Source organism: Rattus norvegicus, chromosome 3, assembly GCF_036323735.1.
Source record: "Rattus norvegicus strain BN/NHsdMcwi chromosome 3, GRCr8, whole genome shotgun sequence".
NCBI classification, from domain to species: Eukaryota; Metazoa; Chordata; class Mammalia; order Rodentia; family Muridae; genus Rattus; species Rattus norvegicus.
The window spans coordinates 167,098,567-167,124,048 of NC_086021.1; the positions used below are offsets into that span (position 1 = coordinate 167,098,567).

The 25,482-nt window shown below is 42.5% G+C and overlaps 2 protein-coding genes across 8 annotated transcripts in view; one reads left to right on the forward strand and one right to left on the reverse strand.

Moving 5' to 3' along the window:
• The window catches only part of Tti1 (TELO2 interacting protein 1), a 43,874-nt gene extending 39,582 nt beyond the window's left edge, over window positions 1-4,292 (reverse strand). For 2 of the 3 annotated variants that reach the window (XM_006235428.5, XM_063284397.1), the window contains exon 1: window positions 4,180-4,292. The gene's annotated coding sequence lies outside the window, so the exon portion shown is untranslated. The remainder of the gene's footprint in view (window positions 1-4,179) is intronic. The other variant, XM_017591994.3, reaches the window with a different exon arrangement.
• Window positions 4,293-4,342: 50 nt separating this feature from the next.
• The window catches only part of Rprd1b (regulation of nuclear pre-mRNA domain containing 1B), a 46,276-nt gene continuing 25,136 nt past the window's right edge, over window positions 4,343-25,482 (forward strand). The window contains exons 1-5 of one of the 5 annotated variants that reach the window (NM_001098727.1): window positions 4,343-4,857; window positions 11,621-11,750; window positions 18,793-18,926; window positions 23,441-23,553; window positions 25,137-25,263. In NM_001098727.1, the coding sequence (NP_001092197.1) occupies window positions 4,707-4,857; window positions 11,621-11,750; window positions 18,793-18,926; window positions 23,441-23,553; window positions 25,137-25,263 (655 nt within the window). In that variant the 5' untranslated portion in view covers window positions 4,343-4,706. Of the gene's footprint in view, window positions 4,858-11,620; window positions 11,751-18,792; window positions 18,927-18,950; window positions 19,065-23,440; window positions 23,554-25,136; window positions 25,264-25,482 lie in introns of those variants that run through there. The other 4 variants (XM_039105089.2, XM_006235412.3, XM_039105091.2 and 1 more) reach the window with 4 other exon arrangements.

Below are 25,482 nucleotides of genomic sequence, written 5' to 3' on the forward strand. Positions count from 1 at the left end.
GCTTACAGGGGCTTCATACTAGACCTATTACAATCTATCCTGAGGGGGCCAGAATGGTAAGGATCTAAGGCTTTAAAAGTTTGCAAGGTCTGCCAGGAGTAGGAAGGAACCCCGCAACATGTAGTCTATGCAGGGTCTCCTTCTGAAAAATAGGAATTCTGCAATGAAAAAGGTTCAACCCTCCACTGACAGTCATGTTCAGGTGTTTGGAGGAATGCGGTCTTGGGTTCAAATGACAGCTTATTTGTCTGTCTCTGCACTAAAGGCCATATTCATTTAGAATTACAGCTTTGCCTAAGGTCTCCTCACTCAATAAGTAAGCAAAAGAAGCTCGATATCAAACTCTCAGCACACTGAAGTACTGTTGTGTCTTGTTCCTAGCTAGAACTGGTAAGTTACAAACCTGTAAGGTACAATAACCATCGAAAAGGCTACACACACAGATATAAAAACATCATAAGTAACTCAAATGAAATTCTAAGGTTGTTCACGCAACCAGTAGGAAGGTTGAAAAAAGATAACCGAAATAAAAACAATACCAAGAGGCAGACTTGAGTTCTAACATATCAATAATTATGTTAAATGTAAAGAGTTCAAATATACTAATTAAAAGGCAGAGACTGCCAGAATGGATTTTAAATTGTGGTCTAATTATAAGATTGTTTACAAGAAATTCACTTCATATAACTTATTGTTGCATGTAGGATGAAAGCCAAAAGATGGAGAAGATATTACCATGCAAATGTTCATTAAAGGAATAGGAGCAATATTAGATATAGACTTCAGATCAAGGTTACCTGAGACAGAGGAACATTATATAACAGTTAAGGAATGAATCTACTAAGAAATACCACTTCCAAATTACATGCATAAAACAACAGCTGACAAATGTGTGAAAATTAAAAAAGCTACAAAGTAGGCATAAGAACCAGTGGGATCATCACTCCTCAGTCAACAACTAATAAATAACCAGTCAGAAAGTCAACAAGGACACTGAAGAAGTCACACACACACACACACACACACACACACACACACACACACACACACACACGATTGATGCTAGGTATCTGGGTATACAATACTCTACCCTACGACAGCAAAATATACTTTCTTTTTTCTTTTTTTTTCGGAGCTGGGGACCAAACCCAGGGCCTTGCGCTTGCTACTACCACTGAGCTAAATCCCCAACCCCTATACTTTCTTTTTAAGAGTCCACAGAACGATACTAAGATAGGTGATAGGGCTGAGAAATGGTTTAATTGTTTAAAGCACTTGTTACTCTTGTAGAGGACCTAGGTTCAGTTCCCAGCACCCACATGGTGATTGAAAACTATCTGCAATTCCAGTTTTAAGGGATTCAACATTCTCTTCTGACCTCTGTGGACACCAGGCACATGTGTGCACATACATGCATGCAGACAAAACAGTCACATGCATAAAAGTTGAATGGGTGCTTGAAACAAATCCTTTGTCAAATACATGTTCTCTGTGTGGGTCTCACTTTACCATCCTGGGGCTTGGGCTCCTCATTTTGTGGATAAGGAATTTATGGAGTTCAGTGCTGGGAATTTAACTCAGGTCCTCTGCAAGAACTGTGCATCCTTTTAACTACAGACTCATCTCTCCAGTCTCCAGCCTCAGCACATTTAAAAGAATTGAAACCATACAGAGGATGTTCTCCAAGCATAACAGAATCAGGTCTGAAATCTTGAGGGTGTTTGGAAAAGCCTCACAAACATGACAAGCAAACAACACACGGAACAAAGAAGATATGGGAAGAGAAACAAATAAATCCAAGGACATGGATGAAACAAACATAGGGCATTTCCCCAGGGTGGGGACATGCTTGTAACTCAGCACTCAAGACAGTACAGCAACAGGGAGTGGTGGTGGACACTTTTAAACGAAGCCCTTAAGAGGCAGGTCTCTCATTGCTCAAACCTGTCTATCTGTCTGTCTGTCCTCAGTAAACAGAAATTCCATTCTCCTAGTTGCTGAAGTCAGTATTCCTGGGGCCGACCCTGTCTTCCTTCATATCTAAACCCAGTCTATCAGCAAATCCTGTTATCTCTTCCTTTAAAGTATCTCCATATTCTGTCCTCTTCCTGCTTCCTACACTGGCACAATCTTGGTCTGCCTCATCCTTTTACCTGGGTTATTACAACAGCTGACAAACTGGTCTTCCTGTCCTTCTTGTACCATGCCTGTCTTCTACATAACAGTCTTGCCTATGTAAGCGAAGCCTGCATGCAAATGCCACAACAGCACAGCGCAATAAGAATAAAGTGCTCCGCCTTCACTTGCTACTGCCCGTTCAGAGAACACTAAACTCTTACTTGTACCTATTTGTGCCCATGTGACACGGTCCCTCCATACTCTTCTGGCTTTATGTCTAACTACCCTTCTGATTTCTATCACTCTGGTAAAACCATCTTTTCAAGTCCTCAAAATTGCAAACAAAGGTTTGAAGTTGGTTTTCTCACTACCTGGAAAGACAGCGTTGGCAAGCAACCAAATGTTACTTTACCCTCTGGGAAGGGCATATAGCATACAGAATATACTCCTATGTGACCAACTTATATTTTCTCAAGCCCATGCATTCTCTACCCACTTGGCTTCCTGGATTTTTATACAAATCACCTTTTGATTCATTTTATACTTGCATGCCCATTTTTTTCTCTTCTCTAGAAGGCAAGCTTCCAAGGACAGGGACAGCTTGTCTGTTTGCCCAGAACAGTGCTTCAGACACAGATGCTCAGAAATTATGAAGGAACCTTTGGGTAATACGTGAAGAATTTGGGATCAGGAGACCTTAACTGAATTCTAGTTTTGCCATTTCCTGGCTATGCCTGAGCAGCTCTGGATAGGTTACTCACTCCCAGTCATGTGTTCTCATTACCAAACGGTTCCCACGCCAGAGCATCGTTGTTAAGGACTGGAATTTAGAAATAGTAACATGCTGGATACATAGACTCAGTACAAGGAAGGGTACTCAGAACATGACAGTTACTCAGTACTCAGCAACTGTTTAGATGCGGTCTCAAAAGCCCTAGGCCCCCCAGACACACACACCCCCACACCTGTTTTTTTAAAGGCAGGGTCTTAAAAGCTGGTCTGGAATTTACTACACAGACCAGGCTGGCCTGGAACTCTCAGAAACCCACCTGCCTCTGCCTCCCAAGAGTTAGAATTAAAGGTGTGCACCATCATACATATATCATTACAAGGTGTTGACTTGTGCATTAATTCACTCAATCGGCTATGAACTCAGCTCTGATCCCAGATGCTGGGAAACACTGAGATACAGTCTCTTCATTCAGATCTTAGCTATGTGAGCTTGGGAACTCCACACCTCTGTAACCTTCTGTTTCCTCGACTGTTAAAGCGTGAGAAAATAATACCTACTTCAAAGCTTTGAAAAGTGTCTAGCACACAGAAATGTTCTCACTAGACTATCTATGATCATGATGTGAAGGGTGAAGGGTCAAAGCACTTATATTAGGAACAGAGAAGTGAAGAAAACCAGGCATCAACTATAGGAATGTCTATAGGAGGGGCCCACATCTAAGAAGTTCAACAATGGTCAGGAAAGTTGTAGGTGTGTGTCTTGGGGGGGGTGAGCGCACAGAGAGATGTCAGGTGTCCCGCTCAACCACTTTCCAGCTTATTCTTTTGAGACTGAGTCTTTCACTGAACCTGGAGTTAAGCAGGCATCTAGCAAGCTCCAGCGATCTTCCTGTCTCAGTCCCAGAGTACTGAAGTTACAGACCAGGCCACCAACTTGGGCTAGTTAATGATGGGAACTCAGATATCCTGATTCTTGCATAACAAGCACTATTACTCTTTAAGTCATTACACCCCTCAAAAAAGGGGGTTTTCAGTCGAGGCCAGTAGACGGCGCAGTTCCATCAGGTGAGAAAAGGGGCATCACTTCTGAAGACAGAACAGGAACCAAGCTGGGGGGGCCTGCAAAGGGTTCGTGTCTTTAATAGAACTAGAGGAGCGCGGGAAGGGGGGGAGGGATCAAGCACGGAGGGAGGTGTGGCTTAAGCGAGCCAGCAGCGACGCAGCTCTTCCCACACCCAGGTCCCGCGCTTCCTGCCTCAGTGTCCCCTAAGGATTCGCTTCTGGACGCTCCTAAACGGCTGAGCTCCCTCACACTCCCGCCACTCTTACCTCGTCTTCCAGTCTTTCCCCCACTCTCCCGCCTCCAGCACCCTAGACGGAAATGACGAAAAAGTAGTGCGTCGCGCCGCGCCAGAAAGGTTCTGCGGGAGCGGGAAAAAGGGTTCCGGTGAGGCTCACTGCGCCGGCGCGCGGGCGCGAGTGGTTAAAGCGCTTTTCGGTGTTCGAGGACCTGGATTTGTTCTCTCGGCCTGTTCGGTTCGAAGTCCTCTCAACAAGGCCCAAGGAGAGTGCTGCCTCCTAAGGGTCGTTTTCCTCCGGCTGCGAACCTCTCGGCGCCCGGCGGTGGCCCTTGCCCTTTGACCCCGTGGCGGCGGGGTGAGAGGTCGGGTGGCCATCTTGTGGCGGCGGCGCGGGCGGCTGTTACTGCGGAGACCTGTCCCCTCCCCCCACCTGGTACCCCTAGCTGTCTGTCAGTCGGCGGAGAGCCGTGCAGCCTGTCAGCGGAGGCCTGGGCTGAGTGCGGTCGCTTTCCCCGACTCATCGGGCGGCCCAGGCCGTTCCTTACCACCGCCACCATGTCCTCCTTCTCAGAGTCGGCGTTGGAAAAGAAGCTCTCAGAGCTGAGCAACTCTCAGCAGAGTGTGCAGACCCTATCCCTGTGGCTCATCCACCACCGCAAGCACGCAGGACCCATCGTCTCCGTGTGGCACCGCGAGCTCCGCAAAGGTGATCACCCCCACCCCTGGGCTCTCCCATGGGTGTGCACTCTCATCCACTTTCCCACACCCCTCTAGTTTCTTAATTAAGCCTTGCTTTGCAGGCCTGGGTCTCTGATTGAGGTTCTGAGATTGGAAACTGATATTTTATTTCTTGGAGAGGGAAACTGAGGCCCAGTAAGGCATGTGATATTCGTCTGAGGTTCCAAGGGTGCAAATGCCCAGACTTGAAGTTATTAAGCTGCTTTCCTCTTCAGGCTCCCCTTCACACTTTACGACAATTGTTTTTTGTTTTATTTTGTTTTAAATCGTGGCTGTGCTTGGAGCTGGGAGCCTAGTATTGGGCATTTGGAATAAGATCCAGCCGTCTCTGGTCAGACTGCCTACATTGAGACCTGGCCCAAACGTGTTCTAACTAAGTGATACTGGGAACGTTTCTTCATATCCCTGTGCCTGTGTATTCTAATCTGTAAAACTGACACAAACTTACCTGTCCTTACAAAGCCTTGACCCCATGTTAGTTACTATCCATAGACTTCAGAACAGGCCGGTAAATTGGGTAGCTTTCTGCACTAAATTCAGACTCTGAGAATCTGACATTCACAGAGCTCTACCTGTTTCTTGCCAGGCCCTGTGTTAGATGCAGGTTGTTTCTGGTCACTGTCTGGAAGTTAAGCCTGTCTTTGTCACTTATCCTAACAGCTTAACCTTTATGTCCTTTATGTTTCCTTATATAGAAAACGGAGAGGATGGTAGTTTATGTTACTATGGCTTTATCATGTGCCACTGTCTTTATGCAGGTTGCTTTTGTTTTTGCTTCAGTACAGAACCTTACTATTTAGCCTTTACTGGCCTGGAACTCCCTATGTAGACCAGGCTGGCCTCCAACTCAGACCTGCTTCTGCCTCCCAAATGCTGGGATTAGTAGCTTGTGCCACTATACTGGGTGGTTCTTTTGTTGTTCTTTTTTGGTTTTTTGTTTTGTTTTTTAATTCTTGAGGCCTTTTGAAGTAGGAATTTTACAGATGGGGAAAACACAGGGCTCAACAAAGCAGATTCTGGTAAGAAGCCAGGATAATCCAGTAAGCATTTTAGTGTGCTGTGGGCACAGTGCAGGTTTTCAGTAGAAGTGCTAAGTTAAGACTGTTGAATGCCCAGTGTACAGCTTGGTCTTTGCCTTCAGCTTGCTACATCCTGGTGTGGAGCAGCAGGTAGGTACAGTGCTAACTCACACTGTGCTGGGTTCCTTAGCAGAAGACTGAAGAGTCGAAGCTTAGTGGAAGTAACTTTATGAGCGTCTCTGCCCTCTGTTGTAGATGAGGAAACCGAAGTGGAGAATGGTTTAGTCAAAGTCTTCGAACTGAAGAAGACGCATGGCAGGCAGCAAACTCCAGGTTTATTCAGGAGACTGCACTCTAGGTTTCTTGCAGAGCCTCCCAGTTATGGTTTGCTCTACTGACATAGGAATCCCTTCAGCCCTCTGGGGCAGCTAGGTAGAGCGTAGCTGCAGCATGTGGAGACATGAGAAAACTATCGGTGACCTTAGTTGAATTCCCTTCAGCAGAGTCTCTTGATCATCTTGAAATTGTTAGCCCATCCCAGACTTCTTTTGTGAAGCCTTCTTTGTTAGTTCCTCACCTTACCCTATTTGAGTTCCTGAAAAATAGCCATTTAGAGAGGCTCCTTTATCAATAATCTTATCTCATGGGCCTTACATAGCAAGTAGGCTGGCGTTCTTATCCCCATTTCACAGTAGATAAAGATGCAGCAAGATGTGGCTTGTCCAGAGGTCTAAACTGGGATTGGACCCAGGGAGGACTGATACCAGACTTAATGCTTTTTCAAGTTCCTGGTGCTTTAATGGTGTTTATTGGAGGAGTTTTCCTCCACTGTATTCTCTGCCGTCCCATCCCACCACTTGCCTTACCTCAGTGTAGTTACATCTCTCTAGGTTTGTTTATCTGTCGTGAAGTAACAGTTAGTTTAGTAGTGTGGTTGTCCCTCTGATGTTTTCAGGTTTGAGTAGAGGAAGGACCTTATTGGCACTGGTTTAACTATCTGTGGCAATTGCTGTTCTGTGCCTCTGTTCTCCACAAGGCAGCTCATAGGTTATTTCTGGTGAAACAAACCAATTCAAGCCAGATTAAATTGGGAAGCTGCTCTTGGGCGATTTGGCTTTGGACCTGGGACAAGGGACTGAGATGCATATTTTACATATCAAAGCAGACCTGGCTTCCAGATTCTCCCAGCATCCCTTAGTCCCTACCTGGCATACCCTGCCCCCAACCCTGAACTTTCCAGCCCAGGGTCTGGTCTGCCCTTCCCCTAGAGGCTCTTCCCGATTAATCCAGACATTTTAGTTTCTTTCTCCTCTTCTCTCAGCTTGAGCACCCTTTCTCCACACCCCCTGCATCCATAGCGACTTCCACAGCCTTCCTTGGGGCCAGTGAATTTGTCCACTGGACAGCGGCTTTCCAATAAACCAGCCTTTAATATATTCTCATCTGGCTTAAACTGACTCATTTCACCAGCAGAGAAATAACCTGTCCTCAGTCACTATCTACATGTGGCTATTGGACATTTAAAATGATGACAAAGAATAAATATAATTGAAGATCCAGTTTTATTATCTCAATTAAGTGGTGACTGGCCACCATGGCTGATGGCTACCAGATTGAATCTCGCAGAACTAGAGTTCTTACTCAAGCTCTGAAATGCGTATTCATCTCCTGTCCAGCTTCCCTTGTAAACTGATAGTACCCCTATATTAAAATAGAAAAGGGTTTTGTACTCTGACACTGAAAATGACTAGCCCCTTGCGAGTTAGCTTACCCTGAGTGGGTTTTTTTTTTGTTTTTTTGGTTTTTTTTTGGTTCTTTTTTTCGGAGCTGGGGACTGAACCCAGGGCCTTGAGCTTCCTAGGCAAGCGCTCTACCACTGAGCTAAACCCCCAACCCCTTACCCTGAGTTTTTAAAAATGGCCATTTGTGGGGCTGGGGATTTAGCTCAGTGGTAGAGCGCTTGCCTAGGAAGCGCAAGGCCCTGGGTTCGGTCCCCAGCTCCGAAAAAAAGAACCAAAAAAAAAAAAAAAATGGCCATTTGTGCCTATGAAGTTTTCCTTGTCTTAAACATTATCCCTGTCTTTGAGTTATCACTAACACTTACAAAAATTATTTCCTCTCATTTAGGAGTTGCTTCTTTTTTTAATGTGTTATTTTCTTTCCACTTTCTAGGAATAATTACTTAGTCCTTTTAGATTGTAAGTAGAACCTCTTTCCTTTATGGAATAGTTGGGTATTACAGTGCTATTAGCTGCTTGCTCTATCTATCTATCTATCTATCTATCTATCTATCTATCTATCTATCTATCTATCTAATTTTGAGACAGGGTCTTACTATGTAGTTCTGGCTGTCCTGGGACTTGCTACTTTGACCATACTGGCTTCAAACTCCCAGAGGCCTACCTGTCCTTGCCTCCCAAATGCTAGGATTAAAGGTGTGTGTGGCTAAGATGAATTTTTTTAATGTTTGTTGTTACTGTGGCCACAATGTAGGCAAATAGTTCCTTTTTCCAGAATACTTTGTAGTCTTTCTCTTCACATCAACATTTTTGATTAGCCAGTTTTTTAAACTTTACTCAGCCAGGAGTCAGGAAGATATATTTTGTCATATATCACCCAGAGTTGGAGTAGTGAGACCTGTGTACTGTGTGTTGGCTGTGTCATAGTTTGTCTACACACAGGGTACTTATATTTCTATTTTAGGGTGCCTAATATAATTTAGGCCAGAAGAAGGCATTGGATCACTTGGAACTGTAGTTAATAGGTAATTGTGAGCTGCCATGTAGGTGCTTGGAGCCACAGTTTGGTCCTCTGGAAAAGAGCCAGTCTCCTCTTTTTCTGAGATAGTCTCACTGTGTAGCCTTGGCTTGCTGGGAACTACAGAGAGAGAGAGAGAGAGAGAGAGAGAGAGAGAGAGAGAGAGAGAGACCTGTCTTCCTCTGCCTCTCAAGTGCTGTGATCAAAGGCATATGTCAAGCCCAGCTGTAGGAGTGAGTTATTATTTTTTTAATCAAAATAGTAGTGTGTTATTATTTCTTTAAAAATTCTGAGAGGAAAAGCTGTAGTAAACCTGATATGAGTGGCCACAGCATACATGCTGAGTTTTGGGTTATGTAATTAGGTGCCTATGAGAACTAAGACCTTTTAATATGTTTAAGTAGAGTACTATATTCCTCTTTTCTATTTTCATTCTTCATTTTATTTTAATTCATGTGACATTTTAATTGCATCATTTTAGAAATTAGTTCTTTGAGATTATAATATAATCGTGATTTTCCCCTTCTCTTTCCTCCCTTCAATCTTTCCCATATACCCCTTCTATCTCTTTCAAATTCATTCCCCTCTTTTTTTTATTAATTGTTGTTACATATCTATATGTGTATACATATATATTTTTAAATATAACCTGAACAGTCTCTATAATGTTACTTGTATGTCTGTTTTCAGGGCTGAGCAGGTTGACCATTTGGTATTGGATAAACAATTGGTGTGTTCTTCCCTGGGGAAGACTGTTTCTCCCACTCATGGCATTCTTTAGTTGCCAGTAGTTCTTTGTGTAAGGTTGAGGATGGGTGGGCTTTCCTCTGTCCGGGTTAGCCTATCTATTTTGTCCTTAGTCAGCTCGGCGTGTTGGTGAGACTGTGAGTGTAGCTTCCAGCTCTTAGGATCTTTCCACCCTTTCTCCTGATCCCTGAGCCTTGGGTGCAAGTGTTGTTTTGTAGATGTAGTCCTTGACACTGGACTCCACAACTACATTTGATTGATTGTGGTTTTGTGTAATGTAATGGTCTCCATCTATTGCAAAAGAAAGGTTTTGTTTTGTTTTGTTTTTTCTTTTGAGGCGAGTGAGGACTACACTTGTCAGGCCCTGGAGAAGGATGTTCACCTATAGGAGTGTTCTTAACTGCTGAATCATCTCTCCAGTCTTTTGCTGTAATGCTGAATTTGTAACATTGTATCAACCATTGATACTTTTATCTTGACTTTTTTTTTTTTTTTGAGACAGTCTTAATATGTTGCTCTGACTGCCTTAGAACTTGCTAGCACAATGTAGACTAGGCTAGCCTCAAACTCATAGATATCTACCTGCCGCTGCCTTCCCAGTGTTGGGATCAAAGGCATGCACCACCATACCTGGCATTGTCTTGCTTTTGAATAATCATTAAGTTTCTCACAATCAGGTTCTTACTGGATGGCTAATGAATGTAGTTCAGTATCTCCCTGTCTAAATATGCAGGCAGGCAGATTGAGACCTGACTCAAAACAAAACAAAACAAAAATCTACAATATGCTTTAAAAACCCTGTTTTTAGTTTGGCTAAATCTTCTGCCTGCTGTGCTTTTCAAAAGTTTTTTTTGGGAGGTTAGGGATTTAGCTCAGTGGTAGAGCGCTTGCCTAGCAAACGCGAGGCCCTGGGTTCGGTCCCCAGCTCCTAAAAAGAAAAGAAAAAAAAAAGTTTTTTTTTTTTCCTTTTTTCTTTTCTTTCTTTTTCTTTTTTTTGAGAGCAGTGGAGCAAGAACTAGGTACACAGTTGTGTAAAATTGGCATAAATACTGCTAGAGTTTTTATATAGCATTGAAGAAAACTTAATGTTTTGAAACATTTTATTATATTCATATTTATTTCTTTTAAAAGATAACCGGGACCAAAAAATGATAGTGATAGAACTTTAGGGCTGAGAACTTATGTGCATAGAAGCCAGAAAATTCAGTAATGTTCCCCCAAGCAACTGTAATTCAGGTGTATTACACAAGCTTTTATGATTTAATATATGGTACCATATAGAGTAATAGAAAACAGTACATATTGTATGTGAAACAAAGAAGAATTATGGGTTTTGTAGGAGCTGTAATTTTGTATATTCTGATTTGAGTGTATATAAATTTTCAACAATAGTATAGCATTTCTGCATGTTTGTGATTGAGATAAACATTCATTGGTGTATCTAGAGAATCTTCTGGACTGTAAGACAGTGTCACTGGCTGACTATGGTTATTAGCATCTCAAAGAAAGATTCCCAGTTGAGAGCGTCATTTGCAAGATATCCTTCAAAGTTGAATCCTAACTCCCGTGCTCACTCTAGAATGTTCGGTGATGAAGATTGTGTTTGAAGTAGACTTCCTCATAGTATAGTAAATGTGCACCTGGCTTAGCATTTAGATTGACAGGTTATCTTTACGACTTGTGTTTTTAACTATCTTTATTTTTGATGCCAATTAGTTACCTTGGTTAAAGTAACACAGTAACTTTTTCTTCCAAAATTGTATTCCCACATGTGCAAGTTAGACTTGAAAGGACTCCTTTATTTCATTCCATTGTTTTATTCAGACACTTACTTGACTCTCTGAGGTACACTCACATTGGTGTGTGTCTGCATTTGCTTGCTGTATGCAGGTACATATGTGTGTGGAGTCCAGAAGTTGATGTTTAGTCCCTATCCACCTTATAAACCAGGGTAGGACCTCTCATGTAAACCTAGAGCTCACCAATGTAGGGGAGCTGGCTGCCAGCTTGCTCCAGGGATCGACCTCCACCTTGCACTTTACTTGGGTGCTAGGGACACAGATTTCAGTCTTCATGTTTGTGTGACAAGTACCTGCCTGCTAAGCCATCTTCTCACACCTACTGCTCTTTAGAACTATCCTAACAATCACTCATTAGAATTTTCTGCTGTAAGTTAAATTGTTCTTTCTTCTTTTTTTTTTTCCCCAGCCAAATCAAATAGAAAGCTTACTTTTCTCTACTTAGCAAATGATGTCATCCAAAACAGTAAAAGGAAAGGACCTGAGTTCACGAGAGAATTTGAATCTGTCCTTGTGGATGCTTTTTCTCATGTTGCCAGGTATGTTTTCTATTGGGGGCTTTTACATTTCCATCTTTTTGTTATGTTGTTCTTGTGATATCCTTTGCAAATGGACAACGTTGTACTCTACAGAGTGCTGTGAAGACCAAATTATGCTTTTATGCTTTTCTAGGCTCTTAACTATCATGTCAGATCTGTAAACATTTTGAAACACTAAAGAGATTTATTCTGGTACCAGAAACACGTCTTTTTCCTCTGAATTCACCCACTGGATTTCTTTTTCGGATAGCTTCTGTGGCTGAGTTGTCTCATTAGTTCCTGATCAAAACCCAGAGTGAGTAGTTCACAGGAGCGCTTTAGTGATGTCTCTTCAATGGCAGAAATTGGTTCCTGAGACTTTTTATTTCCCCCTCAACTTCTAGTTTGCTAAAAATAGTAGTCATTACTACCACTACAAAAATAGTCATATAACGTGTGGAAAAGTAGATGTTTGAGCTGCATTGTTGTAAATCTGCAACTCAAGCTGCAGAGTGCTGCACCTTGGAGCACACAGGTACCTGGGTAGAAAGCTCACGCCTGCTAAACTTCCATATCACTCAGGCTTGTTTGCCCATCTTGTTGTAGGTGAGTTAGGTTCCGGGAGAAGTTAGTGGGCTTTTTGTTTGTTCGTTTTTGTTTTGGGTCCTTTTTTTTTTTTTTTTTGACTGTTATGCTCATAAGTATGCACAAAAATACACAGATCTTTGCAAAAGAAACCATGAAGCGTGAAAATGAGACTGGTGCATTAAACAAAAAAATGTTCTAGAGTCTAAGAAGGTATGCGTGGAAAGGTAGGCCTTCTGTAGGATTTGAAGTCAGTATTCCTCGAAGGATTTGAAATGTTTAAAGGAATAAAATTAGTAGTCCAAAATGTTAAAAACACATTGAGCTTCTGAAGCTGGAGGTTTTTGCTTGTACATGTGGTGCTGGCTTCTGATGAACATGGACACTGAAGTAGCAGAAAGTATTAGTAACTTGAAGAAAATTACTGAATCTCCAAACAGCGGTAAGCTGAGAGCAGCTGTCTGAAATTGGAGTCTGGGATTTGTTGTTTCGATAAGGTTTAGCCGTGTGCCTTAGACACTGGTCTGTCTCATGTGAGTAGCCTTGGATGTGAAAGTTACGTTATTGAGCCCAAGCTTCCCATCTAGTTAAAAGGCAGGGAGCTTCTTAGAGACCTGCTCCATGTTTTCCTCATTAGTTTTCATGTCCTATACTGCAGGCAGGGAAAGCATGCCTTTTTCTAGCTCTCAGGCCATTTACATGTAGTGCTCACATGCAGCCTCCAGGTCAAGGAGTGCACTCAGATAGTCTCTCGCAGGGTGTTCCAAGGTGTAGTAGCATTGCAGTCTCTTCTGGTACTGAGCAGGGCTTAGTAAAGATTCTTTGATTCAATTAGGATAATTGTGACTAACAGGAAAAAGATCTGACTTAAGGGTACTATCCCCGCACTTTAGGGATAATAAACTGACACTTTTATAATCTTCACTGTTCTAAATTAGAAAAGGATAAGTAGAAAGGACTCGAAGGTGGATACCAAGGTTCAGAGGGCTTGCCTAGCATGTGGGCACGTCTTAAAACTATACAGAAGCCAGGCATAGTAACACACTCTTGTAATTCCAGCACTCAGGCCAGCCCAGGCTATGTAGCAAAACCTTGTCACAAAGAAAACAAAGAAATGTAAACAGGAGACGTTGGGGGAACATCTGGGTACACTCTACCTGGCGTTTCCCATCTCCTGTGTCCTAGTCTGTTTGAGGTCTACTTTGGAGGCTTTGTTTCTAGGTTTCTTCCCTTTACCCTGTCATTAGAACAGAAAGTACAATAGCTACTTTAATACTATTGTACCTCATCAACCAAAAGTAATTTAGTAAGTGTTCTTGGTGTGCTTTTGCTGTGACCAGATGGTGAACAAAGGTAGCTGACCCATTAATTCTCGAATTGATTATCTATCTATCTATCTATCTATCTATCTATCTATCTATCTATCTATCTATATATATATATATTTCCCCCCCAGCGCTGAGGACTGAACCCAGGGCCTTACCACTGAGCTAAATCCCCAACCCCTGATTATCAATATTTTTATGATGCTTCTCTACTTTCATCCCCAAGCCAAAAAACCAAAGCTTTGGATTCAGAGAAAGCACAGTGCTCATCGGGCACATTTGATTTAAGTAGTGGTTTAAATAACTAGACTATGAACGTGCCATCCTTACGAGTACCTTGTTTTCTTTAAAGTTTGAAGGTAGTTACATATTCATTATTCAACATGTGTTTGTCCTATGCCACACACTAATCCGGAGCTTGGGAACAGCAAGGAAGAAGACAGATAAGAACGGTGAAGTGAACAAGACACTTTTGAATGATATGGGCACAGTTAAGAAGAATAGTATCCTAGGATGAGCTCCTCCAGGCATCGTGAGTAAGGAGGTGACATTCGAGAACCGAAGGTAGAAATGATCAGGACATCTTAAAATGAGCCGGATGAAATGGATATGGGAAACATAGTGAGCTGTGGCCCCAGATGAGATCAGAGAGAGGCAGAAGGGAGCCGTTCCATATTCCCTGGACTCTATTCTGACAGGATGCCAGTCAAGAACTGTAAGCCAGGGGTTGAAAAGACTCCTATAGACAATATAAAAAGCCCAGGTAAAATCAGAGAAAACACAACAGAAAACAGAACCTAACCACATAACTCAGATTTTCCCCTCAATCCATTTGCTAACTGTGCTACCATTGACAGTTCATGAAAACTTTAACCATTCGTAAAGTCATGGGTAGGCACTTTTGGTAAAATTACCTAAAAAAGTGAGCTGCATTATCTCTTTTTAGTCAACGATTCTAACGTATGATAAGGCGATAAGCATTATCTTTTTATTATATTGTAGAGAAAGTTTTTATTTTTATTTGTTTTGTTTGTTTGTGGTTTATGGAGATAGAGTTTCTCTGTATAGCCCTGGCTGTTCTGGAACTCTGTAGACAGGCTGGCCTGGAACTCAGAGATCTGCCTGCTTTTGCCTCCCAAGTACTGGGTCTAAAGGTGTGCACTACCACCGCCTAGCAAATTATTATTCTTTAAAGGCTTCTATTAGGTTGAAGAGATGACTCAGTGGGTAAAGGTCAGGCTAGCTGAATCAGCAATCTCAGGGTACAATTGAAAGACCCTGTCTCAGTATGTAAGGTGGAGGACAGCACACACACGCACGCACATGCACATGTACACGCACACTCGCAAACCATATATATGAAAGGCTAGTGTAGAGAATGGGTTGTGAAAGGCAGGGAAGCCTACGTTCAGAAGGAGTGTTGCTGTTGTGTTGGCTAAGATGAGATCGGTTAAAACATTGCCATGAGAAGGCTCTCTCCATTTATTGAATGCTTATTTTTGTAGTCGGGGTCTTCTCCCTTGTAAAATGTCCATGATTTCTTGAAATGAAATGGGAGCTGGTATTGAGGGAAGAGAGAAAATTTTGGTATAACTGATGGCTGATCTCAATTGAAGACTAGGGAAAAGATTTGATGGAGAAAATGATTTTTGTTTTGTTTTAGCCATGTTAAGTTTGAGGTGGTTGGTTAGATGTTCCAAGGGGGTAATTATGGATGGCCACGTGGGTAAACTAGTTTAAAGTTCACAGAAGCTTTAATTTTTCTTATTTTATGTATATGGGCATTATGTCTGCATGTGTGCCTATTATGACCACACGTGTGCCTAGTACCTACAGAGACCATATAGGGAGGGCATCAGGTTTCCTGGACTAGAGTTCCAGGCAGTTGTGAATGCTGTGGGTCCTGGGAATCAAACCTGGGTCCTCTAAGCAGTGGCAAGGGCTATAATTGCTGAGCCATTCCCAGGACTCCACCCCCCTTAATTTCTTCTAAAAAAGTTTAAAATTTCATTTGTGTGTATACACACTCATGTGCATGTACATGTGCTACAGCAAGCACACAGATCTGAGGACAGTTTCCAGAAGTCAGTTCACTCCTTCCACCATGTTTGCCCCAGGGATTAAACTCAGGTTGTCAGGCTTGGTGGCCTTAATTTCTGATTCTAGACTTAATTTCTTGAGTGGTAAACCAGGAGTCGTTGCCAAATACATAATAATTCCTTGTTGTTTGGGGGTCTTCATAACTTCTCCCAGTGGGTAACTTCCTAGGAGGTCTCACGGCTGTTAGGATTTACTGCACCCAAGGATACAGAAAAATCAGCAAAGGGAAAATGTGCATGGGTAAAAACTGTGACAGGAGCTGAGAAGAGACTCTCACCCAGAGCCTTCTCTGAGATTTGTGGAAGGCACTTCTGCGACTATTCCTGCAGAGTAAGTAGGCATTCACTTGGAACCATGTTGTTCACACAAGTGAGACACCCAGATCATTAGGGAATGAAGCAGTATCCTGAACCTACTCCCACTCTCACCCCATCTCCAGGTTCGCTCCTGTCTTAGCTTTCTGTCACTGTGAAAGAACAGAAATGCCAAAGAGACATAGGGGATTAAGGATCTGTCTGGGCTGCAGGGTGTGAAGGTTCATGCTGCCAGCTGCCCTTCTTTAGGGCTGCAGGGGGGCGGAGCATCCCAGCAGGGAGCATGTGATGGAGCCCTCTTGATGACTTAATAGCAAATATTTTTGCAATACTTTTTCATTTAGGCGGTTTCGTATTCACATATTTATTTATTTTTTGTTTTGGAGACAGGTTTTTATGTAGCCCAGGCTGGCCTTAAAAGAATTTGTGTGGCCAGGAATGACTTTGAATGGATTCTCCAGCCCTCCCCAGCCCTTGAGTCCTGGGATTACAGGCATGTAGCACCATGCCCAGTTTATGCAGTTCTGGGGATCACACTCAGGGCTTTGTACATGCTAGGCAAGCACTCTGCCAAGTGATCTACATTCCCCACCTCAAGAACTCTCAAGGTAGAATGAAGTCCATGTAACCTCAAAAGGTAGTGACCCTTCTTTTGTCAAACTGCTTTTCTGCTCTAGCCACATCTCATTTTAGGTGCCAAAGTGACTTCTACTTCACCACAGTGCCTTCCTTCAAAACTGGTTAGTTTAGTTAATTTGTGACTTGAATTACTTTGATATGGAAAAGTTGGAAGTCAAGTATATTTATATAAAATTTTTAAAAATTTATTAAAAAAAATTGATTAACCAATATGGTATTTGTAGGGGGAAAGCAAGCTCCTTCTGTCGGGAAGTTGCATTCAGATGGGAAGAGTGACAAGTGTTCTATGCAGCAAGTTGAGGGAGGCGTTGTGTGAAACGAAATGAAGGCAGAGCAAGAAGTGCAGGGACTGTGGGTCTGCTGCTGGAGAGAGGGGCAGGACAGGGCCACCTGAGGCATAACTGACTTCAGGCTCTAGGCCTGGCCACCAGAGTGGATGGGTGAGGTTAGCCTGGAGGGCTTTGTAAGGATTTTGTCTGTTCTGAGAAGAGTGGAAAGAAACACGAGATGTCTTCCCACAGCAGCTAGAATTACATTATTCAAACTGGAGAGTAGGCTGTAGGAGGGCAAGGCTGGAAGCTGGGGGGGGGCAGTAATGAGGCTATCGGAGAAGCCAGTGGAAACGGCTGCCCCTTGAGCCAGGTTGTTGGCAGAGGAGAGGGTGAGAGTAGCTCCTTTCTGCACACACTGTGAAGAGTTAGAGTGTCTTAGCATAAACCCCAGAGTGCTTGCTTATAGCTGAACTCTTTAAAATATAACAGAAGGGTTTCCTGTTTCCCTAGGACTTACTGCTGAGTTGAAAAAAAATTAACTTATGCATTTCCTGGCTTAGTACTTTGATCTCAGTTTGGTGGACTTGCTACTTGTAATTTATAAGTAGGACACTTGACCAGACCAGGCTGAGTATTAGCATAAGTGTCACAGAAGTGTTGTCAGTGCTGAGGGTGGGTAGAGTGCCTGTCTGTCAATTTGGTATTCTTGGTGTTGTTAGTAAAGATATTTGACTTCAACTCTAAAATGTGGAGGTCTTTTCCCTTTCCCTTTTTGGCATAGTCTTATATATCTGAGCCTGGCCTCAAACTCACTGAAACTGAGGATACAAGACCTTGAATTTCTGATACTCTTACCTTCACTTCCCCAGTGCTTTGGGTGCAGTGTTGGGGATTGAACCCAGAGCTAGGGCAAGTATTTTGCCAACTGAGCAATAGCTCAGGTCTCTCTTTTTTTAAGAGTTACGTTTCAATTATTTAATTTTTTTGGGGAAGAGAAATGGCCTATTTTAGAGGTCATTGAAAAACTTGTAGGAATTGTTTCTCTTCTTTTACCATGTGGTCCAGGTATGAAAATCAGGTTGTCAGTCTTGGAGGCAGGCTTATTTACTAGCTGAGCCATCTTGTGAGCCTCAAGGTGTCCCTCCTTAAGGTGCTCAGTGTTAAGATATTGGCTGTTATGCGGCCTTACTAAACAGACAGTGCCTGGGAGCACAGGTGGCAGGGCCTCTCTTCAGAAAGTCTTGTCCTGCATGTCTGCTGCCGCCTCATGTGTTAACAGAGAACTCAGACTAAGTCCAGTGTTAAAGCCATTGTGAAGTTGTTATGGTTGGGACGCTTTTGGCACATACATATTGTTTGCACATATTTGTGCATGTAGAAGTGTGGAATGTTACTGTAGTGCATTTAAACACCTGTGCTTTTAAAATCTTAAGGTTTGGCTAATTTTAACTTCCAGTATATGTCTAGGATTGTGTTTAAATTGATGCCTTCTAAAAAGCCAAGTTGTCAAAATCAACATGGTCAATTTTGTTTTGTTTTGTTTTGTTTTCTGTCCGTTAAAACCAGTCATAGCGGCTTTTCCCTGTTCCTACCACCTTGCAAAGGAGAAAAAGACTCTTTGGTTCATTGGATGCCTCTTCCTGGCTCACCCCCGGAGGAGTGTAGTTTCTCTCCAGACTGAGCATCCACGAAGCACAGGATGTACCACATTGTTGTTTTAAGTGTGTAAATCATTTTGGCAGTTGTTGTTTTTAAGTAAATCTGTCTTAATTAAAAACAAAAAAATTAAGCTTATATTTATATATATCTTTTCATCTTTTCTGGGCAGAGAGGCAGATGAAGGCTGTAAAAAACCTTTAGAAAGATTGCTGAACATCTGGCAAGAACGAAGTGTGTATGGCGGCGAGTTCATACAGCAGCTGAAGCTGTCTATGGAGGACTCCAAGAGCCCTCCCCCCAAAGGTAGAAACATCACCACATGTTTACAGCTCTTGGTCTTTGCTACTCCCAGCCCCACGTGAAAAGCTGCAGTGGGGGCTGCTGTGGCTGCTGTGATCCACCAGCCGCTTTATGACTTCAGAGGGATGCTCCTGAGCGATGGTGAGAACTTATGCAGTGTTGGAAGCGCCCAGGCCTGGTTCTTTTGCTCATGATGCCATGCTCGCACTCCTCACTTTCTGTGTGTTTTTCATGGCCCCCTTGCTCTTTCAGCAACTGTCCTTGTGCAGGAAAAGGAATAACCAAGTCCTTTAGAAATGTGGTTGACTAAAGAGTACCTCATCCGGGCTCTGACATTGACCACAGCAGGGCCTTGGATAAGTCCCTTGCTCTTTTAGAACTCAGCTTTATTAATAATAAATCTGGTTTTATATACTTTGATGACTATCAGATTTTTGTCTATATTGATTTCCATCTTTACTGAACTCAGGGTATCTTTGCGAAGTACATATGTAAATTTTAAAGTTTGTGTTATTTATTTCTTTAAAGGGTAAGTTCAAATGTTTGGTTTTTCAGTCTCTGGTTAGCCCTGGGTTACTCCTAGCTGACATGACATCTTTCTAAACTGTCACCCTGTTCAGACTCTGTCTCTACTTACTGCTAAGGAGCGAGTCTGAGTACTAGGTACTAACCATTTGAGATGCCTTTCTGATTTAAACTAGGCCACCTTGAGATTCTTCTTCCAGCCCGTCCCTGGTGGTGCTCCTGGCTCTTTGGCCAGGCTGTTTCTCAGTGTCCTTTGGAGGCTTTGCCAGCTCTCGTTCTCTGCACATGTGCACGTCTTTGTAGCCTGTCCCTCTCACTGTGGCAGTGCATTCTTAAAGGTTGCCACTCGGCTCCCAAGCCTTCCTTGCTGTGGGCCATGCAGCCATCCCCTCCTGTTCTCTGGTACTGTGTACACACTTCTGCTGTCCAGCCTCCCAGGACTAGCACAGGTGACAGTGCCTGCTTCCAACCCTTTGCTTGTTCTCTTCACAGTCTTTTCCCGACAGCTAACATTGCATACACTTTACAGTAAATGGAAGAGGCTTTCTAAGAAAGTGCTTTGGGGCTTCAGGCCATTGTTGTTTTACTTAAAGCTGCTAAAAAATGCTCCTGAAAAGCAAGCTGTTTCTTGCTTTGGGTTCTGCTAGTGACAGCATTGTGACCTTTGGGAATTTCACTCTTACAGTTTTGAGAAAATATCCAGCATTTTTGTCTGTACCCTACTCATTCAGTAGTGCCTGGGGCAAGCAGGGAATCTCTTGCCTTAAAGGAAGCTTGAAGCCTATGTTGGAATGTGTGTTCAGGCCTTGCTACACGTGTATGTGGGGCTGTGCTAGATGCTTTGGAAGAGTACAGAGGAGTAAAAAACAACTGTGCTCCACAGGGAGCCATCCCAGATGTGGGCAGTGTTGGAAGTGGCTCCTTTGGGGTTTGGATTTTGTTTGCAGGTTAGTAGTGACATGTGCTGGTGTCATTTGTCTAAAGATTGTTCTTCTTCCCCTTTATCTTTTAAAGTCAGACACCCAACAGGCTCCCTGGGTATTCTGATCTTGGCAGCTCACTCTGGTCTTCTCAGGACCTAGATGATCAAAATCATTTATACCATTCTTTCAAATACCTATGACTTCCCAAAAGGTTCATTTCCAAATCTAAATAGTTCTTTTATATTGCAGTATTGATTCGAGGGTAATTCATTATCTTCAGGCAACTTGTAGAGTTTGCCTTTACAATAAGAGATTTTTCGGAACTTTAAAAAATATTTCTATTTGTTTATTTTATTAATTAAATTTTTCATTACGTATATATGAACTGGAGTTATAGACAGTTGTGAGCTGCGATGTGGATAATAGTAACAGAGCCTGGGTCCTCTGCAAGAGTAGCCAGTGCTTTTCCCACTTCACATCCTAGTCACTGCCCCTTCTGGTCTCACTGGGACAGCCAGTTCTCTTAACCACTAAGCTACCTCTTCAGTTCCACACACTGTTTTATTTTGCTCTCATGTTCATATCTGATGAACCCCTTTTGTGTGAGTTTTGCTGTAGTGGCTAAGTATGTGCAGGTCATACCACATGCCACATTAAGCAGCTACTGTGCACACAGTTCTGTGAGGTTCACATGGAGACCATATGCTAGCGGGTTTTCTACTTCATATACTGATCTTTGCATTTCAGAACTAAAAGTGACCATGTAAATGGGAACTATGCAAAAAAGAACTTGCTCCATGTAGAAAATCGCAGTTCTGCGCCCCTTTTTTTGTCAGCTAAAATGCTGGCTACAAATGTATAATGAACAGAAAAAGACAGTAAAACTAAGAGTTGCTTTTATGCACAGTAATACATTCCTGAAGTTCTAGGACTCAGGAGACAGAGACAGGAGGATTGCTAGCTTGAGACCAGCCTGAGCCAGCTTAAGCTGCAGAGGAAAGGTCCTCTCACCATAAACCATTATCTAGGATGAAGCTGAGTAAAAGGCTAAGCCTGGAAGGGCAAGACCCTAAATGCCAATCTTAGCACTAGAGAAAAACAGAAAATAGAAATGTTGAAATAAAGTAATTTTCCCTGTAACAAAATATATGGAGAGAAATTTGAGCTGTCTTAAAGTACTAAGAGAGTTCCTTTTTATTTTTAATAGTTTTTGAAGGCTGGGGCTTTCACAAAGGACTTCACGTGTGTCAGCCAAGTGTTCTGCCAGTGAGCTAGCATCCTCTTTTTACTTTTATTTATTTACTCTTTACTTTACTTTGAGGCAGGGCTTGCTGTGTAGTCCTGACTAGCCTCAGACCCACAATTGTCTCCAGCGTCTGTCCAGCTGAGACGCGGCTTTGTCACTAGACACACCCTGAGAGTTGCTGTGCTGTCAAGTGTTTCTGTGGGGTCACTTCCGCCATCATCCCCTCTCTTCACTTTTGCTGCCAACTTGGCATCACCAGGCTCCTCTGCGGCGTCTGCCTCTCCGCTCCTCTTCGTGCCTTTCAGATTCGGACCCACCATGGCTTCTGTTATAGCTTCTTTGTTGTGCTTTCATTTTTATGGCCAATTCTCTACTTACTATTGTTATGAAATGTCAGATGGTTTCTGTCACTGAGAAATGGGATGGCACAGCTGAGGAACTGATGTGCCTGTCATTGATAGACATTGCAGAAGGAGAGAGATTGGTTATTGATTTGTGATTTGGGAACTGAAATATTAGAAAAATCACTTCATCCCAGGCTCAGAGTTAACAGTGAGACCTGAAGTGTGCTGCTGAGTGAACCTGAGAGAGCTGTTCTCTGCAATAGCATTGTGGGAAACAAAGGCAGCCTCCATCGTAAATGTGGCTGCCTAGTTTCTCCTCTCCAACAAGCAAAAAAAAAAAAAAAAAAAAAAAAATTGATGCTATTGCCTGGCCTTCCTGTCACAACTTAGCTAATTAGTGTGTAAGATAGAAAACAGGAGCTCCATCCTTGGTTCCAGGTGAGACGAGAGTGAACGTGTGCACACCTTCCTGGCGAGTTACATGCAACAAGTTCCAAGGGGGGTGCCTGGTGCCCCCTTTAACAGATAACTGTGTCTGCGTACAGCCCGAGTCGTGGCGAAGCTGTCACGCCAGAGAGCCGTTTAGCCTCCCTGGTCCTGTTCCTCTTGTAACGCTCTGTTAAAACTGTTGGAAAGATGATGGTAAAGAAGCCATTGCAATGCCCTGCACATATTTGGTGTCTAACATTTCTGTTAAATGCAGATTTATCATTTAGATTTATTTCCCTCAGTTGTTTGTGCTTGTTTTGTGTTGCCCAATGTGATGCCATAGAAATGATTTTAGAATTAGCACATCTATCATGATCATGTAAAGGCACAGGGGACAGATAATAAAGAATGCAGCTTGCCAGCCTCAGAAGTAGTTAACTCTAGAATGGAAATGTAAATAATTTCTTCCAGTAGTACAATCACATTTCTCAGTAATAGGTTTGGGGTTTTCATTTTTATAATAAAATTAGGTTTATTCTGGTTTTAAAGAAAGAGTTTACAGGGTACTTGTACTTGAAATCTCTGACAGTTTAATTGATGAATCTCTCCCTCCTATTTATTTTCTGCAGTGATCCTTGGAAGTGTAAAACTGTTTCACGTGCAGTGTGTGTGGTACAGTGTGTTCACTGTCTCCCTCATACATGTTGCTTTATTTCATCATGTTGCCTCATGCGTCTTAGCATTTTACTGTTTACTTCTTTTGAAGGGAGGAAGGTTCTAATTATGATAATTGGGACATACCACTTCCAGTAGCATTTCCTTGGACTGGAAGAGTCAATCTGAAATGACAGACTGGGAACTTTTTGTCTTTTCAATAACATAAGGAGCTACACCAATTTAAAATAACTGGCAAGAAAGCTAGCATGAATCCAATTCTGAGGATAAACAACCCCCTCTCCCCCCAGCTTTTGCCTGTGGTCACTGTACAGAGCACTGGATACTTATATAGGTAAGACATGCAGCTTACGCTTGTTCCTTTATTTTCCCTAGCAGCGGAAGAGAAGAAGTCTCTAAAACGAACTTTTCAGCAGATACAGGAGGAGGAAGATGATGACTACCCTGGAAGCTACTCTCCCCAAGATCCTTCTGCAGGGCCCCTCTTGGTATGTGACTCCAGGCACAAAGTGACTCCTTAACTGAAGGAGTGGCCACGAGGTGGTGCTGTTACTAGTAGTGTGGCTTGTCAAAGGGCAGCAACCACAGTAGCACACTCAGCTTCCCAGACATCTGACTTCGCCCTGCCTTTTACATCTTGACTTTACAATGGGTTTATGTTTTATTTTGTCTTCTAAAAGTTAAAAATACTCTAAAAGTAGACTTATAGGACATAATAAAGATGTTCGGAGGCACTTTGCTGTTCCTGTTGCTGATGCATTCTTGTTCATAAGCAAATAACTTATTATCTAAGGTATGTCTTGTAGCCATGGATAGTAAGTTTACTGCACTCCGTTATAAGTAGGCAGCAGGGATAGTCTTTGAAGATACATTTGCCTCACACAGTTCCTTGTGAGACAAACTTGATGTGGTTCATCTGTTTATTGTCAAAGGAAAAAAAACCCACAAAACAGATTAAGTGGCATTTAAGTAACTTGCCAAGTATCTTAATTTGAATTAAGATGTCGTAATTCAAAGTCATTGTCCTTTTTTGGTTTGTTTTATTTTTAATGATTTAAAGTAGAGTCTCACTGTGTAATGCCAACTGGCTTTAAACTTGAGATCTTCCTGCTATGGCCAGATTATACCTGTACTACTAGTACGAGGGACTCTGAGGCAGGAGGATTGATTATAAGTTCAAGATCAGCCTGGCTATGTAGTGAGACCTGACTCAGCTTCCCATTGCTGGGTGACAGCTGTATGCTGTCCGTCACACTTGGCTGTCTGTGCCATTTGTTGACTGAGACTGCCTTGTGTTAATCTTTCTACATGGTTGTGCGTGGTCAGGACATAGGATAGATAAATAGGGCACATGAGTGCATGCATGCATGTGTGTGCACATGTGCGCTGTGTAGTGTTAAAACGATGGATTACACAGGATTTAATAATGGCAATGTCAGGTCAGATCTTTGCATCTAAACCCTTTAAAGAGGAAGAGCTTGGCTGATCCACTTCAGGGTAATCTGATTATTGCCTGCAGAGCAGCCGTCCTTAGGTCCCTGTGCTCTGTCACCCATCAGCACCCTGGGCTTTCACCACAGACAGAGGACATACTTTTCTTGTTTTAAATTCCTAATGAGTTAATTTATTTGACGTTTTAATATTGGCAGGGATTTTTATTTTGTAAAGCAAACTCTAGAAAGAATTTAATCAGCCAACACACAGCTGTTCAGCATCTGGCATTTATGCCTTTTTTCTATATTATAGACTTTTATACTGTAAATAATGCTTCATTTGCAATTAAGTACCATGAACTAGAATCCATATTCTTCCGTTGCCAAAAGTATGCTCTTTAATTTTAACAGAATTCTATAGAGGTTTATTTATGTGTTTGTAGACCTAAAACAATTTTATGTCATTTAGAATCCATATCATTTCCATCCACAAAGTTCTGGAACTAATGACAGTTGTTTGTGTGACTTTTGGCTTGTTTTTAATGCTAAGAATGATGATTTTTGTCATTTGTCTCTGGCTGTTTCTCTTTAACCTCTTTATGTCTTAATGGATAATATTGTTTGCCTTTGCCCTTTAGACTGAGGAGTTAATCAAAGCTTTGCAGGATCTGGAAAATGCAGCATCAGGGGATGCTACTGTTCGACAGAAGATTGCTTCCCTGCCCCAGGAAGTGCAGGATGTGTCCCTGCTGGAAAAAATTACAGGTGAGAAGGTGAAAAATAAGAAAGAAGGAGCCATTTGAAGTCATGCTTAGTCTGTAGGTAGAGGCATTCTGTGTGATGTTGGGTATTCTGCCATCTTTGTGTGTGAAAGCTCTTGGAGGGACTGGGCAGGTAGCTCCACAGTAAGAGTAGTTCCTGCTCCATTTCACACACCTACACTGGGCAGCTAACAATACCTTTAACCACAGCTCAGGGTATCTG